The sequence below is a fragment of the Anarrhichthys ocellatus genome, unplaced genomic scaffold (assembly GCF_004355925.1).
Source record: "Anarrhichthys ocellatus isolate YVR2014 unplaced genomic scaffold, GSC_Weel_1.0 scaffold56, whole genome shotgun sequence".
In the NCBI taxonomy this organism is placed as follows: Eukaryota; Metazoa; Chordata; class Actinopteri; order Perciformes; family Anarhichadidae; genus Anarrhichthys; species Anarrhichthys ocellatus.
Window position 1 is genome coordinate 1,465,131 of NW_022280086.1, and position 26,324 is coordinate 1,491,454.

Below are 26,324 nucleotides of genomic sequence, written 5' to 3' on the forward strand. Positions count from 1 at the left end.
ATCCTCCAGCAGAGACCGGTCCACCGTGGACAGACCCAGATCCTCCAGCAGAGACCGCTCCACCGTGGACAGACCCAGATCCTCCAGCAGAGACCGGTACACCATGGACTATTGAACAACGAACTCACACGTCAGATACATTTACATGAACACAAGTAGACCAATGATATTAGGAAATGCCCCTAAACTGACGTTGTTCATTATACAACGTGAACAATGGAAAATGAATTATGCTTCATAGATGGACCACAGTTACAGCCCTCTTCTTTGTACAATGTCAGAATTTATTCTACCACTGAGGCATGTAAAGTGCACATACAGTGTCTACTGACATAACTGATTTACCAAAACTAGAAAGTTATTTTTGTGTAATTGACTTCAAATTACAACATCTCTGTCATTTGGGTGGAAAAAGCTCATAGAAGAAAGGCAATACAGTCCGCACACAATAAAGCTACACTTTCACAACAGGCATGGAAACATGAACTCATGCTTTACAAATATTGTATGTCATGCTTGCAAGGCCCCAGTGGCAACAAGCATTTATTATTTCAAGTACTCTTGCAAGGGAGGAAAATCAGAGAATTAAGCATTCATAAAAATAATAAAGATGATGACATTCAAAGTGTATGGGAGTGTATCAATGGCCCATTTACTTGCTGCTTCAAAATAGCACCAACAAACTACTGAACATTTTTGTGCGGCTCATATTCAAGTTATACCTAAATTTGCTAAAATAAATCATGCACAGTTACAGACTCAATAATTTCCCTCTTTTCTCTTTTATTAAAATTACTGTTGATTCAACGGTTAATATTCTGACACTTGCAGCAAAGGTTTAGGTGTTTGGCTGAAGCTCCAGTGCAGGGAACAAGGTATAAAAAATAGATTTTGAGTTTATAAAATATATTGCAAGTCAGAAAATCAGATGGTTTTGAATATTTGGGATGATAAATCATCTCATTATAAATGTTCCATAATACACCAACCACACACTGGCCTCTAGTTTCATGGCAGAAAATGGGCAGACACAGGCAATAAACCAGCAGAAGAATGTGTTCACTCTGGTTTAATCTGGAGGTTTGATCTGGTGCACACTATGAGTCACTATGAGTCCCTATAATGAGAACAATCCATTCACTGCTTTCTACAACAGAACAAATGCTATTTTATGGTTTGATAAATTACAGTTAAGCTAAAGTTTAATGTGAAAGTTCATTCTTGATCTTAGAAATGTTAGTTTGGACAAAATAATCCCAAATCAAGGTCTACTGAGGGAGTGTACAAAAAATACTGGAGTGGGCAGAGGAGGGAATTTGTGAAATTGTCATGATTACTATAAAAAGTAATAGCCAAAAACGTGTTTGTGAGGTCAAAGTGACCGTTGACAAGTCAATATTAATCAGCTCATCCTTGTTTGTGCCAAATTTGAAGAAATTCCCAAACATTAATTTTGATTGTTTGACATGATTAGTGCTGCTGCCTTGCATTCAGGTGCCTAACAATCTGCCCAGAGAACCGACTAATTTCCCAGTAAGTCACCACTGTACCAATCAGCTGCCTGTCCACCTGGCCAATGTGATCTCACAGAACTACATGAAGGTTAGCTTCGGCTCTTAATTAGCTTCCAGATAGGGTTATTATTTAGATCATTTGAGAGTAATTCTCCACCTCATGAAAATACCTTCAACCAATTATTCTGGCGTTAGTGTTGGAAAATGTGGTCTAAATCTTTGTGGTCCTGGGAACAGCTGATATACAACAAGCTGACAAGTGATATCTGACCGGTTTTCGGCCCTCTCATAAGTTTTTCAGAGCATTCAGTTTTCTCAGTTGTACAAGTTGTCGTATGAATGGAAGCTCTAGAAAAATATAGTTTTTCAATTCCCAAGGTTTAAACTTAACTTTGATGCTTAACGGTTAATAAAGGTAAACATAACTTTTGTTTATTTGCAAGAAAACTCCAGAGGGCAACTTTTACATGTCAGCCAGAATGGACGAGAAGTTCTAACGGTGCTGAGGAGGAAATCATTACAGCTGCTGAGCACGATGTCAACGGATCCATCTCTATGACAACTGAGCAAACTGCATCTGCTGATGAAGACGTGGTGAGAAGGTCTGAACTTTTATTCAAACTAAGATTAAGTTGGACAAAGACAACAGTTCAGTTAGTCTGGAGACTGATCTTAGTGGTGAATGAAACGTTAAACTATGACGAGGTTCATGATATCAGTAGAGATAGCCGAGAGCAGAACAACCCATGAAGATCATCATTCTGAAAGAAGTTTTCAGCCTCTTTGCAGATACCACCGTCCACCGCCATGGAACTAGAGTCCACTTACTCGCACCTCAAACCATGGGTAACAATTACCCCCCTGTACTCTGAGTCTTTTTAAGCAAGCAATGCATACATTCGCTCCTCCACCTCAAACCTCTGAATCATTAGGAAAAGCCTGGTAAAAGTAGCCATCTGAAAAAGAATGCATCTTTCTGTGTAAAAAAATGGCTCTCTAGCGCCCCCTACAAGTCGGACTGGCGACGCCCCTCGGCCAGTATGTCCGATTTACTTGAAATTCAACACACATGTCCACTTGAGCTAGATCTACAAAAAAGCCAATCAGACCCCTAAGCTCCGCCTACTTAGATTTTCCGCCATATTGAATTTAGTGTAAAACATATTTTTGCGAACTCCTCCTTGCTGGGTCCGATTACTACCAAATTGGCTGTGAATCATTACTTGATATACGTCATCAAAAGCTATCAAAAGCTTTTTGATAACTCTTTTCGTTTACACGATATGAACCAATAAACTTCTTAGGGGCGTGGCTTAATATCAATACACAACTTCTCAACCGTTTGTCCTAAAATTACAAAACTTTCAGCATATGTGCACATCGTATCCTGTAACATACCCTGAGAATTGTTTTGCATTCAACCACTAGGGGGCGCTACAGTAAGCCCGCGAAGTTGTGCTTTATTGTCACTTTTTGCATTTTTCAGCCTTCACACGTTAACGAACTCCTAGAGATTTTAAGCGATCAACTTCTACTTTGGTCAGGATGCTCTTAAGACCTTTGTGATTAAAAGTTATCAAAATCAAGAGTTTTCATTGAAGAACCTTGACGTGGCGTGGCGGCCATTTTGCCTCATTGTTTATGAAAAAATAAGTTCTTATAAGTTGTTATAACTCCAAGGTACATTATCCAATCTGCACAATACTTATTATGCATGATGCTACTTCAAGCCTAAACATACTTCAATTGAAAACAATTCAATAACTCATAGCGCCACCTACTGGCTAAAGGAAATGTCATATTCTATACTTTTATTTATACCTCCTAGCCAGGTGACTTGATGAGTCTCACATTTGTTAAGGATAGCCTTAAGACATTGATGATGCATCATCATGAAAATTTTGTGAGTTTTTGTTGAACACTGTTGCCGTGGCGACGCATCGTTCGCCATGAAAAAGGAAGCTAATGGTTTAGTGAGTTGGGATGCTCAAAAACTCATGGAACTTTGTCACAGGTCATATGAAGAAATAGTTTATATGATTTTCTTAATTGGCAGTTTTAAATTGCCTCTATAGCACCCCCTACAATATTTCAAAAGAGCAGCCCCAGCGCTACGTTTTGGCTACATATATGAAGCTTGGTAGGCACATGTGTCCTATAGAGACTTAAAGAAAAGTCTCTTGGGACCATGCTCCAAACCCTACAGAAAGTCGGCCATTTTCAATTTTGTATGAATATATACAATATTTCGACGATGCAGCCCTCGCAGTACGTTTCACTATCTATATATAAAATTTAGATGTATAACATTTGGTAAACAGATGTATCACATGTAGACTTACAAAAAAGCCCCTTGAGCTCTAAGCTCTAAACCCAACCGGAAGTCAGCCATTTTGAATTTAGTGAAAAAAACACATTTTTGCGAACTCCTACACGATGGGTCCGATTTCTACGAAATTTACTGTGGATCATAATTGGATCTAGATCATCAAAAGTTATCAAAAGCTTTTTGATATCTCTTTGCGTTTACAAGATATGGACCAATACACTTCTTAGGGGCGTGGCAAAATATCAATACACATAACCTCTCAACCATTTTTTCTAAATTCCCAAAATATTCAGCATATGTGCACATCGCATCCAATAACATACCCTGAGAATTTCTTTGCATTCGACCACTAGGGGGCACTACAATAAACCCGCGAAGCCTACTGGCTAAAGGAAATGTCTGATGTAACGCAGCTGGACTTGTTCCAAACGGTCCCAAACTTCACATGCTTGATAACACTCATGGCCTGAGGATGTCTACAAGCTAATTTTCCCTAATACTCACAGCGCCACCTGCTGGCGAAAGGAAATCTGAGTTTTTTGACAAACACCATCCGATTTACATGACTTTTACACAATGTGGTTTAAACTTGATATAGAGCTACATAATGCACGTGTTCTGTAGCGCCAGGCAGCGGATACAGGAAGCATCGGACGATTTGCAAAGCATCATTTCCACCATCAGGCGGTCCATGTGGGATTAAAAACATCTCACTCGCGGACGCGCTGTCCGACGTTCGCGGACGTTCTCGGACGTGCAGGCCAGAGTCCCGCCGGCACCCCCGACGCGCTGGAGGATGCGAGGGCCCGTTCATCGCTGCTCGCAGCTGTAATTTAAAATTGATTCTATATTAACGACACCATTAACACACATTACTGACTTTGCTTCTTCACCAGAGTCTCTGTGCTTTCTCGCCTCGCAGGTGTCCGTGGATCCTGGTTATATCTGGACTCTGGTCTTTCCTCCTGCCGTGGTTCTGTCATATGCATTGAATGTGTTGCATCTCTGTTATGCTGTTCATTCTGTACACATGACATCTATTGCACGTTGGTCCATCCTGATAGAGGGATCCCTCCTCTGTTGCTCTCCCTAAGGTCTCTCCCTCTTTTCTCCCAGTTAAAGGTTTTTTTGGGGGAGTTCTTCCTGTTCTGATGTCAGGGTTCCGGGACAGAGGACGTCGTATGTGTACAGATTGTAAAGCCCTGCGAGGAGAATTTGTAATTTTGGGCTGTACAAAAACAAATTGAATTGAACTGAACATAGTTAGCCAGCACTGTCACACCAAACAATCGCTCTCCTCAGCACATTGAAGTTGTTTCTAGAAAAGTCCAGTGTAGATAGATTCCATGTCTTTCTATCACTGTGTCAAAGAACTTCCATGGACATAAATGTCCCTTCTGGTTTAGTAATACTGTGTTTCTAAAGCTGAACTGTCTGGGCTTCATTCCTGTTGAGCAGAAAAATACAGTGTACTCCAATGAAAGTATAAAGGAAGAAGGGAATATGTTGTGCATGTACCTGAGGAAATATTCAGGAAGTATTGTAATACAATTGACTAGCTACAACTTTCTATTTTAAATGATGGCTCTGGTTAGAGTCAACCCCACCAACAGCCTCCATGTTTTCGCCATCTGCTACCTGCAGGGTATGTTTGTGTACATTGCCGGAGCGCACTCTGGCACAAACTAGTCCATTGGTAACTATCAGAGGGCTGTTGGTATGCGTGTGCTATTCAGATACCGCACTCTCAGAGAGTCACAGCGTACTCTGGACACTCTGGAGCAGCAGAGCAACAAGTGCAGTGTATGTGTGAAGGTTTATTGTTTCCCCATACAATTTAATATGAAACTCAACTAAGCTCGTTTTTACCAACTGTGAGCATTAGCTTGTAGCCTACGTTTTCCAACTTATTGTTTTCAGTCTCATGTCTCGACATTATTTTGTCATCGTCACTATCCACTAGCTCTTACACAAGGGTTATTTTGTATTATTATTACATGAAAAAGTGTTGGATAGTAAAGTACTTTCAACCATTTTAATTTACCCGTTGGTTATTTCATATGAAAATAGAATGCTCCGTTTCCTTGAACAACAGCGCTCATATTTTACTGTAGATCACATGATTGGATTTTAGTCTCACCACGTAGCTAAACATGGTGGGTTGTAATTTCAAATAGGGCAGATGGGTAAGCAACAACTTAATGTTACATTTAGCTAACTAATATCAGAAATATTGTTTACTGGCCCTTGCGGAAAATCACACATCGACGCTGGTGCTGCTCCAAGTTGAGGTGAAGACTTCAGGGAACTTAAACCAGTAAAATTAGATGTGGTTTCTGTTGTTGCCATGGTTACATAGCGAACCATGGAGGTAATTAAAAAAACTGTGGGCAACTGTGGCTAAGTAGAGAGCAGGGTCGTCCTTCAATCAGAGGATCGGTGGTTCGATCCCCGGCTCCGCTAGTCGCATGAGCAAGTCCTTGGGCAAGACACTTAACCCCAAAATTGCTCCCTGTATGAATGTTAGTTAGTCTGATGTTAGGTGGCATTGTATCCATCAGTGTGTGAATAAGTGAATGACAAGTAGTGTTAAAGCCCTTCCGAGTATGTCGGAAAGACTAGAAAAGCACTATACAAAACCATTTACCATTGTTGATGCCCCCTGCTGCTCCCACCAACCTCAGTTCACACTGGAATCAAACAGAGGCAGCAGTGGAAACCACCCACTATCTGAAACATTCTCCTGAAGCAGCCAGTTAGAAGCCCCTGAAAACATATTTTATCTCTCAGCTCCTTCTCTGAATGATGGATTCTCACATTGACACAATATTTTCTGCCAAAGTTCAAAACTGTTCTCTCAGTTGTTCTCACTCTTCCCATCTCCTCGTCCTTTCTTTTCCGTTGAGGACTGAGGAGCAGCATCATGACCTCTCCTCTTCCTCTTACAAGCATAATGAAACCTTTGCCTTTTCTGTCCTTGTTATTAATCCATCTTCTTTGTCTCAGTCTAGTAACTCATGCCGAGAACTTTCTTCATGTGCTCGTACACCACGTAGGAGATGCTGACAGCTGGAATCACTTTGAGGAAGTTGGGGGTGATGCCGCGATACAGGCCTGGTACCCCTTCATTGGATATGATGTATTTGAACTGGCCCACCATGGTCAGTTTGGGTTTATCCTCAGTGATGGCTAAAAGAAGAGGAAATATGGAGGTCATTGCTGGATCATTGTTTATGCTCAGCATGTTTAGAATATGTCTGACAGTATGTCTCACCTTGTGCCTGCATACGTGTCCGAATGAGAGCAAGGGGATAGGATGCCAGCTGGCCGCAGGTGCTGGAGATGGTACCACAGCCCAGCAGCACCAGCACTCCTGGATCTGCTGAACCTACACAGTACCTCTGGAGCCAGGCGTTCTTCAGAGTCTTAAATCATGAGCAGTGAGATAGAGTTTAAAAAAAATAGAGAGAAGAGTGGGGGAATGAAAGGAATGAGCAAAAGAGAGTTTTAGGAAACCTTGAGCTTTAAAGAAATGAACCTGTATAGTTATAGATTTACGACTTCAGTGGGAACCAATCGACTGACTTGGGACTGAGTGCCGCTGACATTAGCCGGGGAGACCAAAAGTATTGAGACACAGACTAATAGATTGTTGGTTTTTCATGGGATTTGTTGACAATAAAAAATATAGAATAATCAGTTATTACTTGGAGCTTGATATTTTTCACCAAACCATCTAATTACCAATTATCAATTCAAAGACCTTCTTTTATTTCTTTAAATACAATTAGACCTTACATTATTTTGTGTAGTTTCCACCACCCTTCACTTATTGTGGAAATGTGGCTACATTACCTATAAAATAAAAACAGGCAAAAGTACACACACCTCATACACAGCCAAGTCAATGCCAGCATAGGGGATGATGCCCAGTGTATTTGGTAGGTAGCCCCTGTAGAAGGCCCGGACTCCCTCCTTCTTCAGGATCTGTCTGGCACAATCAGCCATACCTGAGTATTGTCCCGTCGTCCTTAAAGTAAGACGAGTCTTCAGCACCTACCCAAGAGAGAGGGACAGGGGAAGGTTGAAGACGATGGAAGAGTGAGGACATATAGGAACAAGAGATTCTTCTGAAATTGGGCATTGGAGAAGGAGGAAGAACTAGTTTTTGTATTCTTATATTTACAAAGAAACCCAGTGAGCACCAACCGTGATTTCAACGTTGGTTTCTGATTGAAAAGTGGTTGAAATTGGGTCTGAACGTCTAAGACCTATTTTCACCGTCTTTTCAACCGGCTAAAATGTGGTTACAGCATCAACGTGTCACACAACACCAATTTGTTTTAAAATGTTGATGTTCGTTCAGTTGTAGGTTGACAGAGAGATGATATTGGTTACTGTGAATGCAATTTTCCAAAGTCATATTACGCTGGCCGGTGAAATGTGGTCTACACGAAGACGTGATTGAACGCATTTAATCTTTCATATAAAACATCATAATGCTGACTATGCTGCCAACAAGAAGCTCCCAGGACATCGTAATGAGAGCAGTGTACATTCTGTAAAAATACGAGTGTGTGTTTACTGCTGGAACACGCATGCGCAGGGACTTAGGCTCAGAGATCTTCTACAACTTTGGTCTAGAAATTCGGCATGGGACTTGCAGAGCGAAGTGAACGAGCTGCCAGAATAAACGTGAGGCTTCACGCTAACGACATACTTTGTAAGTACTTGAACTACTGGATTCCAATATTGCAAACCAAAATTAGCACCATTAGTCAGATGATTTTGACACCAGAGAGATTAGAGCCATTGACAACCACAGAAAGTGGAGTGACATCCTCGCCACACCAAGCAACACACCTCCACCTGACAAATGAAGACAAGCCTAGTAGAAGCAGTTATTACAGTCATCTTACTGACGCTGGATAGTTTCTCACTGGTTGAACAATAAATGGCAACATATATGATGTTGAGCCAAATAAAGATATCAATATAACGCTAGCCCTCCAGTGTCGGTAGCTGCTGAGCTCCAATCCACCTGGGCATGCAATCAATTTGCCTCCTTTTTTACTGACAGAATTCAGAAAATTAGACAAGCAGTCAGTGCCTCGACACCAACCACAGGATATGTGTTGTCCCCTTCTCTAAATAACATCCATTCAAATATCATGACACAATTGCATTCAATCGACCGTAGAAGCCTAGAAGACATACAACATCTGAAGTCATCCTCCTGCTGCTTGGATATTCTACCAACACACTTTTTCAAAAATATTTCAAACTGCATGACCACTGATCTTTTACAAATTGTAAACGCATCCCTTCTCTCAGGTGTCTTCCAACAAGCCCTAAAAACTGCAGTTATTAAACCGCTCCTAAAGAAGGCTAGTTTAGACTCCGCAACAATGAAAAATGATAGGCCAATGTCAAACCTCCCATTTTTAAGTAAAATAATTGAAAAAGTGGTTTTCCAACAGCTGAACAAATTCTTGGCCGTAAATAACTGCTTTGATCTCTTCCAGTCAGGCTTTCGACAGCATCACAGTACTGAAACTGCTCTTGTTAAGGTTTTTCAATGACATCCACTTAAAAACAGACAATGGCAGAAGTTCAGCCTTAGTATTACTGGATCTCAGTGCTGCATTCGACACGGTCGACCATGCCATACTCCTAGAAAGACTAAAAATCTGGGTGGGACTTTCTGGCACAGCACATAACTGGTTTGAATCCTACTTGAAGGACCGAGAATACTTTGTGTCTGTAGCTAATTACACATCAGAGCTGACTAAAATGACATGTGGTGTTCCCCAAGGTTCAATACTGGGGCCTCTTCTGTTCAACATCTACATGCTTCCACTAGCTCAGATTATGGAAAACAACAAAGTGTGTTATCATAATTATGCAGACGACACACAAATCTACATAACTATGTCACCAGGGGACTATAATCCCATACAAGGGCTGGGTAACTGCATTGAACAAATCAACAACTGGATGTGCCAGAATGTTCTTCAATTAAACAAAGATAAAACAGAAGTAATTGTTTTTGGTACCAAGGACGAACGATTGAAAATCACCGCTCAGCTTCAATCACTGATGTTAAAACCCACAAACCAAGCCAGAAATCTGGGTGTAGTTATGGATTCAGACCTCAACCTGAATAGCCATATCAAGACAATTACAAAATCAGCCTATCACCTGAAGAATATATCAAGGATTAGAGGACTTATGTCTCAACAGGATTTGGAAAAACTTGTCCATGCATTTATCTTCAGCAGACTGGACTACTGTAACGGTGTGTTTACAGGTCTCTGTATAAAGTCAGTCAGAAAGCTGCAGCTGATTCAGAATGCTGCAGCTCGAGTCCTCACTAAGACCAGGAGGGTGGATCACATTACTCCAGTTCTGAGGTCTTTGCACTGGCTTCCTGTCAAACAAAGAATTGACTTTAAAATCCTGCTGTTGGTTTATAAAGCACTGAATGGTTTAGGGCCTAAATACATCTCTGATCTGCTGCTACCTTATGAACCATCCCGACCCCTTAGGTCGTCTTGGACTGGTCTACTTTCTGTTCCCAGAGTCAGAACTAAACATGGAGAAGCAGTGTTCAGTTTTTCTGCTCCACATATCTGGAACAAAGTCCCAGAAAGCTGCAGGTCTGCCGAGACCCTCAGCTCCTTTAAATCAAGATTGAAGACTTTTCTTTTTGCTGCTGCCTTTAATTGAACCAGATTCAATTTCCTGCATTTCACTCCTGTATTTTATTTCTTACACTGTTTTTATTGTTTCAATGAATGTTCTTAAATCTCCTTTTCTTTTGCCTTATGTTTTGATGCTTTTAATGGTTTTATGTGAAGCACTTTGAATTACCTTGTTGTTGAAATGTGCTGTACAAATCAACTTGCCTTGCCTTGCCTGTGATGAAAAAAGCAAAAGCAAAAGCAACCGCCTCGGTATGTGCAGGTAGCCAGCACAGAAGGGCCTGGCCTGTTGTGAGCTATTGTTTAAATGTAATCCCTGCAGCATGTTCTAGGTCGTCTTCCAGTTAGACATGTTCAGAAAACCTCCAGATTCCTGAATTAACTCAACTCAAACCAGCAGGTTCTACTCTGAGCTCCTGTCAAACATCCAGGCTGGTTAGCTCAGACACCCTGCAGAAGATGAGCATGGGTGAGAGTCAGAGTTGTTCAGATACCGATATCAGTATCCGAAATGCCACCGATACAGCCTAAAATGCTGGACAGGGTATCGGCGAGTACTGAAGTCTATGCACTGATCCGGTATTATGTTATATCATTTATCAGGTCATTTACTCTACACTGGAACAACAACACGCATCACTCAATACCCGATCCATACATCCTGTCCGATTGATACTGCACAAGTAAAAACAAGTACTACACACCTGTGGTTAAACACCGTCAGCCTAGTTTTCTCTGACGATGCTACATTTCGAACAACAAATCCTGATGAATCCTGCTTGTCAAAATTCTGGAGCTAATAGCTAACGTTGGCGGAGGTTGCATTGAGTTACATTATGATGCATGTAAAATTCTGTTTTTGGCGAGACAGCTGAATAAATCCAGTTTTTTGATGAAGATGTTTCACAGCGATATGAAATAGATATTAAAGATGGAACTGTGACTCTTTTTGCTTTTAGCACTCTGGTATTGGATCGGTACTGGAGAATTCGCAAGTTTAGGTATCGGGAAGGAACGTATATCACGTGATAAATTAAGAACTTCGCCCTCTGATATTAGAATCAAAAAACACAGGACATGATGTTTGTCTGTCCTTTGTGCCAAGGTGGTGAGCACTTCCAGGAAATTAACCTTGTTTTGAGTGGTTGACGATCTACAAGTGGGGGTTTTCCAGCTTGTGTGGGGTGTATCTTGGTTTGGTTTAGGTTGTAGAATTTTGGGACAGTTGGGCCCAGAACACATCATCAGTAATGTTCCCTTGTGTCATTGAGTGTTTCGGCCTTTCAACACTATACACTCTCCCAAAGGGCGGCCAGCTGCAGGATGATTAGCCCTCAGCTTGTGTGCCGTGCCCAACTGTCTCAAACTTGACAACATTGAGAATGGTAGACGCTTGAATGGTTAACAGGTGGGGATTCTCAAGTGGGTTATGCTGACCTATTTGGAGCCCAGCATGGGTCATTCCGCTTGATCCAAATCCACTGTCTGCTTCTTTCAGCCGCCTCTGAGACTGCCTTGGATGGTCTGCCGCAGAGCCCGACTGTGGCTTCCCAGCATTTTCAGCAGTCTGATTGTCGAAGAAGCCACAAATCCTCTGCATCCCACTTCCACTGGACAGTTTTTTGTGTTCCAGCCATGCTGCTTTGCTTCTGCTGCAAGCTCTGCATAGCGTAGCTTCTTACGTTCATAGGCCTCTTCAAACACGTTCTCCCATGGGACTGTGAGCTCTATGATTTACACAGTCTTCAGTGAAGGGGACCAGAGTTCCAGGTCTGGCCTGATGTTGGTGGCAGCAATCTCTGGAGGAAAGATCAATTGCTGGCCGATGTCGACCAGCATCTTCCAGTCACAGGCCATGATTAATTGTCCTGTTTCTCGCTTGGTGGAAGGATGTTTGGGGGCTTTTTGTCCTTCTCGGACAAATGCTGTTGCCTTCAGGGGATTGGCTACTCTTGGGGGTAAGGAGTTGGTCGCACACCGCTTGATGTTAATCGCTGATGCCAGGCTTTTGAGGACCTGGTTGTGCCGCCAGGTATATCTGCCTTGCGTGAGGCTGGTCTTGCAGCTTACCATGATGTGTTTGAGAGTCGCTGGTGTTGGGCAGAGGGCACAGGTTGGGTCTTCACCATACCACTGATGGAGATTCTTTGGTGATGGAAGCACATCATAAGTAGCTCTGATGATAAAGCTAATTTTTGTTGCTTCCATTTCCCATAGTTTCCTCCAGCTGATCTTTCTCCTCTCCACACCTTCCCACCGCGTATTAATTCCTATTTATTTTTACCTCAGTCATTTTCTTTTCTATTGTTGACTTTTATGATGATGGGTGCTGAAGAGTTGGGGGGAGTCTGGTCTGCTAAATTTTGTTCTATAAGTGTCATTCCTCTGAACATAACAGCATGTTGTATTTTACAAAGTGTGGATGCACTTGTAGAATCTGATCTCTATGCTTTATCATTGTGCTGCAGTACTTGCTTCTATTAAAAGAAGACTACTCCTGTTTCATGTAGAACACAGCTCAAGAGACTCGGCTACCAAAGCAAATGTAGGACGACAGTGTCCTGATCATTCACAAAACCTGCACAGTAGAGAGCCGCTTGGCCGTTATGCTAAACCCAGTGCTCAGGCAGGGATGCACTACAGAAATGCAGCCTTTGAGATGGAGGTTTTTTATGTGAGCGCCCAGAATTTTTGGTGGCAGGAATTTTAACACTAACAGAGTTTTTTGGTAGAAAGAGAATCTGATGCTGCTGAAGACTTTAAACTTACTTTAGGATGTCTCGCTGACACCTGCCTCCTCAGTTTGTACATTGAATCTTAACAAGACACTAGTCACAGTTTGTCAAGTTCACAATGAAAGTGACTACCTACACCCCTCGAGTATTGAAAGTATCAGATTGGCCCAGTTTGAAAGGCAGCTGTCTGTGGTTGCGATTGCCAGGCTGGCTCATGCCATGGCCGATGACCAAAGAGTAACTACTGACATAAGAAAGTGAAAAATAAACACTATGACCACCGGCCGGTTCGGCCTGGAATGAATCAGCCATTCGGGAGTCTTCACAATGGCCAGTCCATCCCGGTCCTCAGGACATACTTAAGTGGTGTTTGGGTATCAACCTTGGTTAACAAGTTTTACAGCTGAAGAAGTAAAATTATGCTTGCATTTTCTCAGAGAGCAGGCAGTTGTTTATTAAAGTTAAAGTCAAAGAGGAGAAAAAGAAGGCCAAGGCAGATCCTCAGATGGGACACAACAGTAGTTTCTTCACAGCACTAACTCTGCGGTCCGTGAACATACACAATGACACGTTAACAATACAGTAACTTGTTGCAAACAAACAAAGGAAGGTAATAAACACACTATATGACCCAATTATGCCCCAGACACACTAAGCTAAACGTTCCCGGGGGTTGGTGTTATCTTAAACTCAAATCAGGCTTTTCACTGCTCTGCAGGCCATGCAGGCCTAACTTGATGGTGAAACCACATCCACATGGTCCCAACAAAGTGATCCTTTAAAGGAGCTTGTGAACCATAATTTAATTTGCATGTATTTAAAACAGAGTACAATACAAACAGTTCAACTGCAGAAACAGTGGAACCTGTCTGCCCTATCTTAATATGAACCGTTCAACTACACACTTCAAACTAACCTCCATAGGGTAGATGATGGTCTGGGCGGTAGCTCCTGCCAGAGAGCCAGCAATGAACCTCTCTCGAACCCTTAAACCGGCCCCCTCTTTACTTCCTCGGATCAGCCACTTGATCTAGAGTAAGAAAAGGAACAGGAAGATGGGAAGCCATGGATGGAGATGTTTGGAGAGAGCAAAGGAGTGGTAGTGATAAAATGCAATATGAGAAAAAGGAAGTGTAAAGGTATACACAGAATTAGACTTCCCTGACATATATGAAAATGATGTGTGTAGGATTCATCCACTTTATCTGAAACAGAGGAACCATTGGCCATAATAACAATTATGTCTATTTGACATGACAAGATGATTTAAAAGGACACTTCACAGCAGCAAATCTGTCTGCTAGCAATCTAAGCAGATAGAGTTTCACTTTGTTGTGGATTAATTGAAGTGCACTGACCTGTTCATAGGCCATAAACTTAATGGCAGATTCAGGGGCAATCTTGAGGACATTGATGCCATTTCCCCTCCAGAGTGAGGAGACGCCTCCCTCCTGGACCATCCCCCTCAGTCCGGACCACAGATTAATGGCCCGAGACGTAGAGCCATGTACCTAAACACACAAACACAGATCAGTCATCTTTATTACAACCTGCGCTAAGTTTGAAATGTTACGGTAGGCTAGTGTGTATATCTAACCCCACTGCCGTGGGTGAAGACTTTGTCGGTAGAAAGGTTAAGCAGTATGCTAACATGTTGGCCAACAGTTTCTTATTTACACAAACAGAGCATTCTCATTCATATAGGGTAGGGTTTTTGTCCAGCTGATGAATGGAAGTCCAAAATTCATTCTCTTTCAGCTGTCTGTTTTCAAAAATATCTGTCTCTTTAGCTGCTACATGCTCCACTATGTTCACCAGCTGGTCTCTGGCTGTGCTGAGCAGGTGCTGAGCAGGTGAGAGTGAACCAGAACAATAAAGTTACAACTCCGAAAACCAGTGACCCCTTCACTTTAACACTAACTCTTCAAGTTCAATACAACCACACCTATAATGGCAGTGTGAAGACACATTCAATATTCTAATCATTATACTGGATAGTATTGGATATGTGGGTTCAACCCTTTAATCATTAATCAATTAGTAATATTCCATTGGCTCTCTGTCGAAAATTACATAATAAATCAGGAGGTTTCAGTGCTTCCCGTCATTCCTCTGTTATCTAAATGGATGCTGACATTTCAAGCTGTGAACACAGGCAGAGCTGACTTTGCTCTGTGTTTTACTGCTAATGCCCCAACCACCCACCTGAACTACCCACCATGTGCTTTGTTTCGTTTCTGTAAGTGAGTGCAAGTGAATGTCAGAGCAGCATTTGAGGAATAGAATGAGCTGCAGACTCTGTAAGAAAGCCATAGCATTGCATTCACTAACAGTTGATATCTGCTATCCACAGGAATTAAAAACCATAATGCATCTGTGAGTGAAGGATATACTAAAGAGCATTTCCTGCTGGTAATGTGGTAACTCACCTTGGTTAGTCCAAATTTTCCTATTGTTATTTCATAATATATTTCTTCAGGCTCTATTATCCACAATGTATAATATATAGTTTAAATTGCAATCCTTAAAAAGTTCCTCCATCACTGAACATTGTGTCTCAGTCAGAGTGAAAGTGCACTGACCCACCTGCAGGAAGACTTTGACGCGGTCCAGAGGAGCAGTTCCTGTCCGGGACACAGCCCCTGCCATCGCTCCAGCAACCAGCTGCCTCCACACCAGACCGGACCTCCGCTCCCGCTCTGAGAACTCATCTGGTACCGTCAGATGTTCCCCAATGTCAAACATCTATAACCACATCAGAAATGAAAGGGACATCTGTATTTGTTTTTTAACCTTAAGCCTCCATATTTTTTAAATGAACAAGTTCCTTTAAAGAAGGACATTGCTTCATCTTCTGCACTGCCTCCTACCATAGACACCACATCACTAAAGACCTCATATACGGTCATTATTATCAACTGGAACCTGATGACTCACATGGGAGTGTTTCCAGTGGTGGACGATCTCCTCCATGTTGTGGAAAGGGTTGAACAGGAAGTGATCACGCCATTCATTCCAGTCAATTGTCTTTGTGCCGTCCCTGTCCATACTGAGAGAGAGAGAGTTCCTCCAGAAAATGAGATCTCCTACAGTACAGTACCATCAGCAGATCACATACTTCTAGCATCACAATTTAAGTCCTGTGTCTCTGACAGCTGATGTTTGGTGTGGACCAGAGAGCAGCTTCTCTCTCAGGCTTCATTCAAAACAGCTCATCAGTTTAAACCTGCTTGAACCTGTTTAAACCTTAAGTCATGTTCCAGGTTATTTTTATTTTTTGTCTATCTTTCATTGTGTGTCCATTGTGTATCCAACACCATAATAAAGGAGTAGGCTAACAAATGTACGTGTCTTTGATGCTCCTGTCAGTGAGTCTTATTCTGGATCAGGTTCAAATCATGTGAGGTCACCAGACTTCATGAACCAGTGGGGCAGATAAAGGTCGAACCCCTCCCACCCTAAAAGATGCAACACAACTAAGAGGGTCAGACAGATGTTAATCAAGCACAGTCTGTACACGGCCACAGAGTGGACAAAAGAGGCTAATCAGGCAAATCGATGAAAACACCTGTGCAACACTGACTTTGTGGCCCACAATAACACATACATGTGGTCACATCTTACTCTTTTGTGTGTAGTTGGCATTAACTTTACTCCCTCATTGTTTGAGGTCCCACAGATCCCACTGTTCTCAGAGTAAAAATAATAGTAATAGTTCCAAAGTAACATTTGTATTTTATATTTGTGATATGGATAATGTTGCCTGTACAGAGACAGCAATTACCTTCAAGCATTGTTATTACACCAAATGTTTTATGGACGAAGAAATATGTTTTCCTTTCGTTTGCCAAAAAGTAATTCCCCAGATAAAGAAATGTGCAGTTAGTTATCCTACAGAGTGACGTTACTTCTATTAGGGATCAAATAGACTCCAGAAGGGTCCCACTCCCTGTTAGATGTCTTCTTAAAGTCAGAGTCATTTGGGATCTAGGAGGTAAGGGGTGGTGCTGACACCGATCACAGATACAAATATCATGTCATATAAGAAATAACAAAAGAATGCTTTTTGAGCTGTTGAAGAGACTGTAACATGTCCTTGTCCTTTATTGTGCTCTCTCTCACACACACACACACACACTGTACCTCTGCAGTATTGTGGAGGCCTGCTCCATGGTGACCTCCACACCAAGCCTGTGCAGGGAGTGCTGGATCTCCCCCACATCAATCCGACCTGAAAACAGAACAGATAGAGTTAACTCCTTTGTCTGTTTGTTTAGTCGATGATATCAGATAATAAATAAATAAATAGATGAGATAAATAAATGTATTGTATGTGTGCTTCATAGTGATCTTAAGTGTGTGTGTGTGTTGTGGGTGTCACACCATCATTGTTGCGGTCAAGACTGCGGAACATGAGCCACAGCCTCTTCTCGTGAGCCCACAGGTACTGGGAGAACTCCTGGAAGTCCAGCAAACCATCCTGGTTGATGTCGCTCTCGAGGACAATCTGTGGGGGCAGAGGGAGACTCTCAGTCTCTCAGCAGGGAGCACAGGCGGGTACAGACAGGATGGAGCAGGTGGAGGTGGGCAGGTGAGGGTGTGTCGGTAATGTAGACAACACAGAGGTGACAGGGGGTGTATAGAGAGTGTAACAGAGACACAAGTGAGAAGAAGAGGACAGAGGTGCTCCCTGTGAAAGTCAAAAAGTAAAGCACTTCTTACCTGCAAACATAACTTCTCCTCTCTTGATCAGGAGAAAGAGAGAAAGAATACAAGACTAGTGTCACAACTCCGCCCCTTCTCTCCTGCCACTCTATCGCTCACTCACCTAATCAGCTCATTCAGTGCACCTGTTAGTCACACCCGCCTCATCAGCTCATCACTCTCACCTGCTCACTCTGCAGCACCTACTATTTAGACCCCAGTCTCACACAGACTCACTGCCAGATCGTTCTCTGCATTATGCCAGACTTTCCCACGTTTACCCTCAGACTGTTTTCCCGTTGCCGACCCTGCCTGTTTGGACTTCTCCGCCTTGCCTCGGCCCCGGTAAACGACTCAGCCTTCTGTCCCCGACCACGAGATTCTGCCTCTGCTTCCTCTGGTTTCTGTCTGCCTTCTCCCCTGACGGCTTGGCGTTCCACTGGACATGTGTGCAGATCCAAGACTGTTTGCCTGTTGTGTGTTCTGCCTGGAATAAAGTTTCGTTCCAACTATTCTGTGTGTCCGTCATACTGCTTCTGGGTCCATACCACACCCGTTACAGCTAGTTCTAGTGGAAAAACGCACTCGCATACTGTTACTCTTCTATGCTTTGAGTGAAGTAATGTTTTAAGAGTCTTCATCACCAACAAAATATGTAACATGACATCAGTAATACATATTTTTAATTTTCTAAATTTTATGTTGCTATTATCATCCATCTTTGTAATTGTTTTTATTTTTATTTTTTTCGAAACTTGCATAGTGAATCCATTTTTTTTAGTTTCCTGTGCTCGTTACTTCTGATGAAATGTAAAATGTCTTGGAAATTATGGAAGTGTAATATAAAGCATCACCAGATTAAAACTGGATATGATCTGACTGAGGAACAAAAACAGTGATGAGGACATGTGTTCTTTGTGTCTGTCTATTTGTTACCAGGTTACCGAGAAACTTGTCAACCGACTTCAGTGGAGGGATGGGCCACAGACCAAGGAATAATGAATATGGTTTTGGCACAGATGTATAAAAATGTCCTGCAGTTGGAGCTCAGTTTTCCTTCAGGTACTTTGTCTAGGTTGCTGGCAACACTTGTTGGCCACTAAGCACTTTTGAACACAAGAGCCCTCAACAGTCAAAGGACTTTTTTCAGCTAATGACCCTTTACGCCGCTGTGTATGCTCTTTGTACTTCTAAACTAGTGAGAACCAGTTGGATTTTTAGACATTGGAATGAGGACCCTTCTGTGAAGTGAATTAAGTTTGGCTAGACCTTATTTTTCCAGGGCGTTCATGTCTAACAACCTCCTCACATTCATCTCCACAGTTTTGTGTAGTTCTGCTAGTATCTCTCTAAGGCCTCTCTTGCAGGCTATCTGTGAAGAGATGCAAAGAAAACCCACTTGCATTGCATCTGTATTCAAAGTGTTGGTAGATCAGAAAATGCACATATGGGTTATTTTGGAAGCCATCCATCCATTATCTTTAACGACTTATCCTGTTCAGGGTCACGGGGGGAGGAGGGCTGACACTGGGCGAAGGCAGGGTTCACCCAGGACAGGGCTCCGGACTATCACAGGGCTAGATAGAGAAAACCAATCGCACTCACATCCACACCTACGGGCAATTTAGAGTCATCAATGAACCTAAGCTGCATGTCTTTGGATTGTGGGAGGAAGCTGGAGAACCCAAAGAAAACCAAAGCTGACACGGGGAGAACATTCAACCAGAAGGCCCCCCAGCCCGGGAGAGAGAGTCTGTCTTTTCAAAAAAAAAAAAAAATAAATAAAAAACGGAGGCTTAATCCATCCTTTGTAAAGTACCCAGCAATGAAATACTGCGTTCTACACACACTGCAAGACTACGTTTTCGGTTTTCATAGCACTTCTATGCACATGCATGAACCTGCAGTACACGTAAGGCTTCCGGTTTGAATATATGGTCACCCTCGACTCTCCAATACCTTCTACTACTAGCCTGGCTGTGAGAAAAGCAGTCACTGTAGCGCTTGTTTCAACTCAGTACTCGCTCTCCCTGAGCTGAAGGTTGCGCAAATCATTCATTCACTCAGCCAGAGGTCCATGACACATTAACCGTCAATGAATTTAAATGTCCCTTTTAGGTGGTTTATTAGTAAATGATGAAATCCAACAGTTATTTTCTTTACCTCAGAGTTGGTTGAAGTTGTTTAATGCTGCAGTGTTTTGGGCAGTTCAATCACTGGATGACTCTCTTTAGTGAGGGACTGGTACAAACTTACTGAGTCAGTAAAAAGAGCCCCCCCCCCCACCTCTACTGTAGCTGTCATGTTAGTCGACGCCGCTTGGAGGCTGGACTGATATGGAGTTGGCCGTGGTTTCATCCCCCAGTCCCTAGCCATTTTTTTGCATTTTTCAAAATGATGCAGTGGGTGGACTTAGCCGGAGACCTGGGGGTGAAGTTACACTTTAATGATGCATATGTGAAAGGTCTTGGTTTGTAAAACCCAGTGGAACCTACAATGGTAAACTCCAGATTACAGGCGGTGAGGTCTACAGATCCTGATTGTCTCTCTTCTGGGTGGTGTGTGTAAGAGTTTGTGCTAGAAAGAATTATGCATCAATCTTCATAACCATTCAAATAACTTTCTGCTTTGGACGAAAACAAGAAGATCACAGTAAAGTGACGTGAGAGCCAGAGGTGTAGCAGAGACACTGTTAAAATATTCATTCACAAAGGCTTAGATTCCACTGCAAACTGGGACAGGTTGTCTTTATATGGTGTCATAACTAGGCCACACAAAGTAGCGATTGAACTGCAAGAGGTTGATTAATGACATGAAATGACACTGTTTTATGGTACTATTACTATTTAAAGGCAGAAGAGTTACCTACTGTAGTCTGTGGGGGTGTTCTAATGTCATACCATATACTGATAATATAAAATACTATAAGTCAAAATGTAGCGATTTTCAGATCAAAATGATGAGGTCGAACTTTTGCCTGAGACAGTAACACTTCAAAATAAATAGTTCTTTAAGTATACGACTCTAGTCCAAAGTTTTAGAAGGTAGAAAATATGAGATAGGAAGTCATCATGAGACACTGAGTCTATTTTTGATAACAAGACAAAATTATGAGATCAATCTAAATGATACAATTTGGGATCTAAGTCGCCATTTTCCCTTTTCCCTGTGTCTTATAACAACTTTAAGTTGTCATGCACATTTTCAATCGCTTTAACCTTTCATCCTTTTTCTCTTTTACGTTCATCAATAGACTTGCACACAACGTCCACTGCCTGGGATCACATCTCAGCCTGTGCAGAAAGACTGCTGACACGTTGAGATCCTGTTTGGGAAGAAAATTAAACTTGGTTTGAAATTTTGAAGCAAGAGCCGAAAGACTGGAATGGAACTATTGACCAAATGACCTCGGAATGTTATTATTACATAATGGCTAAACTCATATCATAAAGACACAGTGGTCATTTCTGTCAAACGGACAGAGACACTTTAAACTGAATGTATGGTCAAATGAAGTGGAGCTCACAATGTGCTCCTTTGGAACTCAGGTGGTAAACTTGTGAGAACACTGTTGCTATGGCATCTGACAACAAAGTGGATTGCTCTATTTTTAAGATAATTTGGATTTGAATGGCAGAGATAGTTATATTTTAGAACAATATTCAATGTGACTTTTTTCTGTTAAGTTTAGATGTCAAGCTCACACTTTTAAAAGGCAGTTGTCTCTTCTGAATGTTACTTGAAGCATATATGCTTACTGTCAGCACCATAGTGCTGACAGTAAAGGCTACTGTATTGATTATTAGTGTAGCACACTGATACTTCACTAACAGATCAGATGATATGATAAACAAACACAGGTGCCTCTTAATCATCCTTCATCATTAGCAAATCATCTGCCTCTGTGTGACTCCTAAGGCCTATACAAAATAGTTCATATGTTTTATATATGAAACATGAATTCAGCAATAAAGCAGCTGTGAGTGGGACCGTGAGTGAGTTGCTCTCAGCATGTCTCACGCTCTAACACCGGTCGTCTCCTCACCTCCTCCGCCTCTCCCTGGTGTAAACCACGAGCTGCCAGTCCGGTCCTCAGTTCGTTGATGTCAACCCTGCCATCTTTATTCAAGTCCAGCTGCTTGAACAGCTCTGCATATCTCCTCTCTCCGTCCGGGTCCAGAGACGCTCCGGTGTCTCCGTTTGCTTCGTTTCCTCCGCGGTGAGTCTGGGCGCAGGACCCCTCCTCGTCTTCGCCCATGTGAAAGAAAGAGAGGCTTCTATAGTGTTCGACTGGTCGTTTCACAGCCGTGCGTAACACTGGACGAAGTGTCCTTGTTTCCAGAGAGACAGCATAACGAGAGGCTGCGCTTCTCCTTCCCCGAGACGGACAGGTGGACGGGTGGATGGATGGATGGCTTAGACCGTCTATAGTGAGATGAATCCCTGTATCGGTTACCCGGGTCCCTCTGTCACACCGGCTCACACAAATCCATAAACTCATTCAGATGAATTAAAGTTTCCATCATAGCTCGCGAACGAGCAGCCGGCTTTACCGCAGTCTCTCAAACCAGTGATGACACAACTGTGCGCGCGCGAAGCGCCTAACAATATGTCGTCAATGTGTATGATGTGTTATTTGTATTTTACAATGAGTAAGGTTCAAACATTCAAACCAAAACACATTTAATCCACGTTCTCTCTCTGACGCGGATCTGATACATTACGCCAATTGCATCTTCAGCGCGCGCTCACGGCAGTCTACCTCGAGAGAGTCAAACGGTTTACTAGAAGACGTGATATGAGCTTTTCTTTAGGCGTGCTGAATTCAGCTGTTAGGAGTGACTAGCAGTCTCATCGTTCACCATTCTGCGTTCAGAGGGGCGATATTTCGCACGTATCCTCTACTTATTATGATCTGTTACTGTCGCTCCAATAAGCAAAAAAGAAAACTACATAGGCTACACAAAATAAACTCCCAGGCGAGCATTGATACAATAATGTAATGTAGCATTAACGGTCCCTTTAATGAGTACCTTTACTTTTCATATAGGCTTGCCTTCATTCTGTTTGCTTTCCTTACATATGAATGAACCAGACTTTAACACAACCAATGTGTCAGTTGGCAGTGCTGTCGATCACTGTGATCGCTTATTGGCTATTAATAGCATTGATTATGGGGATTGTGAGCGGTGACGTGCAGCAAAGGATAGTAAGATGCACCGTCAGCATTCACAGGATAGGACAGAGAGAGAGAGAGATAGAGAGAGGTTTGAGGTTTAAAAGTCCCTTTATTTCACTATTGCAGTGAAAACGGAAAACACTCTAAAACACCGCTTGAACAGCAAAAAATCAATCAAATTAAATAACCAAATTAAAGCACTAAAGAACAAATAAACAATCAATCACAATGATCAATATGTTCAAAAGTTAACCACCAGCTCTCCACCAGCACCCACTGAGCATAAAATGCTCCCAGTAGTCCATCTGTCCCTGAAAGCCTGTACATTGTCCACCATCTGGTAGTAGGCGTGTTCCACCCTGAGTCGGGGTTTCAACAGTCCCTCCAGAATTTTCACCGGATCCTCACTACCGGCACCCTAAGCCCGATTCTTCCGTGTCAGCCAGATGGCCAACTTGGCAGAACCAGACAAAAAGTTCACCAGTGTGTGGACAGCCTTCTTTTTTGTGCAGTATTTTGGACCGAAAATAAATAAAATGAAAGAAAAGTCCTCTCCAACACCCTGAAACCATCCCTTTAAGCGGTCAAAGAGTGCTGACAGCTGTGGACACTGAACAAACAAGTGTTCCAGGGTCTCAGCCTGACAGCAGAAATAACACTCCTCCCTAATGTGTGGATCCAGGTGTGCTCGGTATCTATTTGTGGCTATTGCCCCATGTACAACCATCCACTGGAGGTCTGCTGTCCGTTGTCATCCCACTGGCCAGACAGAGTACAGTTTCCTGCAAATGCTCTCAGGTGTTGTGGCAGGGCGGCACAGACCTCCTCCACTATTCTGTAGGTCAACCTGACAGACGTGATGTTGGTGTTCTGCCTGAAGGTGACCATGGATGATACAGCTTCACCAAATGTCCCAGTTTAGTGCAGCCGGCTTCTCTCAGACACATTCGCATGCTAGCAGACTGCAGCGTTTGAGTCCTTATGAAGCTGTTGAAAAACAAAGGTTCCTCCAGCAGCCACACGCCCGGAGTCTCATCAACTTCACATGAGATGTTAAAAACCTGCCACGCCTGCAGAACAGAGCCATAGAACGGCGTCAGCCCGGCCAAGTCCACTTTCTCAGGTTGTAGGAGAAAAAGCTGCTTATCATATCCCAACCGTCCAGCTCTCCTCAGCAGCAGTCGAGCAGTGTCCATCCAGCTGGGAACACAGCCATAGAGCAGCTTCTGTGCAGTCCGGAGTCTGAAAGAGGCGATCCTGGACTGGATATCGATGAGACCCTGCCCCCCCTCTGCCACAGGCAGATAGAGAGCTGTTGCACGAATCCAGTGCCGGCCAGACCAGAAGAAGTCCACGACAGACCTCTGTATCTCGGCTATGAGGCCTCCTGGTGGCGTCAGAGCGATGAGTCTGTGCCACAGAGTCGAGGCAACCAAGTTATTAGCAACTGGGAAGTCCTCTGTAGCGTAGGCCGTCTCATTTCGTAGACCGCACGGTCCAGCCTTCGCGGTCCTCAAAGGACGCATCCCACGTAGACCGCGAAAGGCTGGGTCTTCCGAAGGATGCAGCCCCTGAATTGAGACACAGCTAGTGTCTCTTGAATCTTCAGCTCATTGTCGAGCCAGTCTGAAAAGTGCAAGAGGCTGGGATGGTAACACGCATGGGGTACATGAACATCTTGAACTCAGCCCGCATATCCTGAGGCAGCTTGGACAACAGCCGTGTCACATGTGACCCACAGTGGAGCTCAGCATGTCCACTGTCCCCAAGCTGATCTAACATACCAACCAGTGCTCTCAATCGCAGTGCGAACTGCTTGAACCCACAGGTGTCTCCACGTGCGATGTTCGGGGCATCCATTAGGTCAGCGATTTTTCTGAGAGCTAACTGGTGAGGCTGGCCATAGTGTTCAATGAGGCTAGCCATCGTGTCAGTTGTTGGGAATAACATAGCCTGACATGGGTTATCAGCAATATGTTGGGAACGTAAAGGAGCGTGTTTGGGTTATCAGCATCTAAGAAACTAAATAGAATAGAATTCAATTCAATAGAATTATTAATGTCAGTAACAATTATTAATGATTATTAATAATAACGGGGCACCACCCTGCGAACAGGGACCAATAACCAAACGATAAACTCCATCCATCCATCCATCCATTTTCCACCGCTTATCCGGGGTCGGGTCGCGGTGGCAGCAGGTCAAGCAGGCCGACCCAGACCTCCCTCTCACCGGCAACATGTTCCAGCTCATTCTGGGGGATCCCGAGGCATTCCCAGGCCAGCTGGGAGATGTAATCTCTCCAGCGTGTTCTGGGTCTTCCCCGGGGTCTCTTCCCAGTTGGACGTGCCTGGAAAACCTCCAGTGGGAGGCGTCCAGGAGGCATCCTAATTAGATGCCCGAACCACCTCAGCTGACTCCTTTCGACGCGAAGGAGTAGCGGCTCTACTCCAAGCTCCCTCCTGATGACTGAGCTCCTTACCCTATCTCTAAGGCTGAGCCCGGCCACCCTACGGAGGAAACTCATTTCGGCCGCTTGTAGCCGCGACCTTGTCCTTTCGGTCACGACCCAGAGTTCGTGACCATAGGTGAGGGTAGGAACGTAGACCGAGTGGTAAATTGAGAGCTTTGCCTTCCGGCTCAGCTCCCTCTTCACCAAGACGGTCCGGTGCAGCGCCTGCTTTACTGCTGCAGCTGCACCGATCCGTCTGTCGATCTCCCGCTCCATCTTACCCTCACTCGTGAACAAGACCCCGAGATACTTGAACTCCTTCGCTTGAGGTAGGCACTCCGTCCCCACCTGGAGGGAGCAATCCACCGGTTTCCGGCAGAGAACCATGGCCTCAGATTTGAAGGTGCTAACTCTCATCCCCGCCGCTTCACACTCGGCTGCAAACCGCCCCAGTGAATGCTGGAGGTCACAATCCGAGGAGGCTAACAGGACCACATCATCTGCAAATAGCAGAGAAGCGATCCCGAGACCCCCGAGACTGACGTTCTCCGCCCCCATGCTGCGCCTAGATATCCTGTCCATGAAAATCACAAACAGGACCGGTGACAAAGGGCAGCCCTGGCGGAGGCCAACACCCACCGGGAACGTGTCTGACTTATTGCCGAGAATGCGGACACAGCTCCTACTGCAGCCGTACAGAGACCGGA

At 43.5% G+C, this 26,324-nt stretch overlaps 1 protein-coding gene across 1 annotated transcript; it reads right to left on the reverse strand.

The window, feature by feature from the left end:
- Positions 1-6,311: 6,311 nt before the first annotated feature.
- LOC116396547 (calcium-binding mitochondrial carrier protein SCaMC-3-like) lies at positions 6,312-22,536 on the reverse strand. The gene is made up of 10 exons (XM_031871210.1): positions 22,032-22,536; positions 17,666-17,789; positions 17,426-17,513; positions 16,220-16,331; positions 15,869-16,027; positions 14,641-14,793; positions 14,199-14,312; positions 7,732-7,899; positions 7,118-7,268; positions 6,312-7,032 (listed from the first exon to the last, which is right to left on the reverse strand). The coding sequence occupies exons 1-10, from the start codon at positions 22,485-22,487 to the stop codon at positions 6,851-6,853; spliced, it is 1,707 nt and encodes a 568-aa protein (XP_031727070.1). The 5' UTR covers positions 22,488-22,536; the 3' UTR covers positions 6,312-6,850.
- Between the last annotated feature and the right edge of the window lie 3,788 nt (positions 22,537-26,324).

Bases quoted from the DNA above. Each gene is read 5' to 3' on its own strand.
- LOC116396547 (XM_031871210.1), bottom strand. From the start codon at position 22,487: ATGAGTTTATGGATTTGTGTGAGCCGGTGTGACAGAGGGACCCGGGTA. The intron at 7,900-14,198 runs GTTAGTTTGAAG...TCTCTTGGGTAG, and splicing joins CCATCATCTACCCTATGGAG to GTGCTGAAGACTCGTCTTAC. The intron at 7,269-7,731 runs GTGTGTGTACTT...TCATGATTTAAG, and splicing joins TTGACTTGGCTGTGTATGAG to ACTCTGAAGAACGCCTGGCT.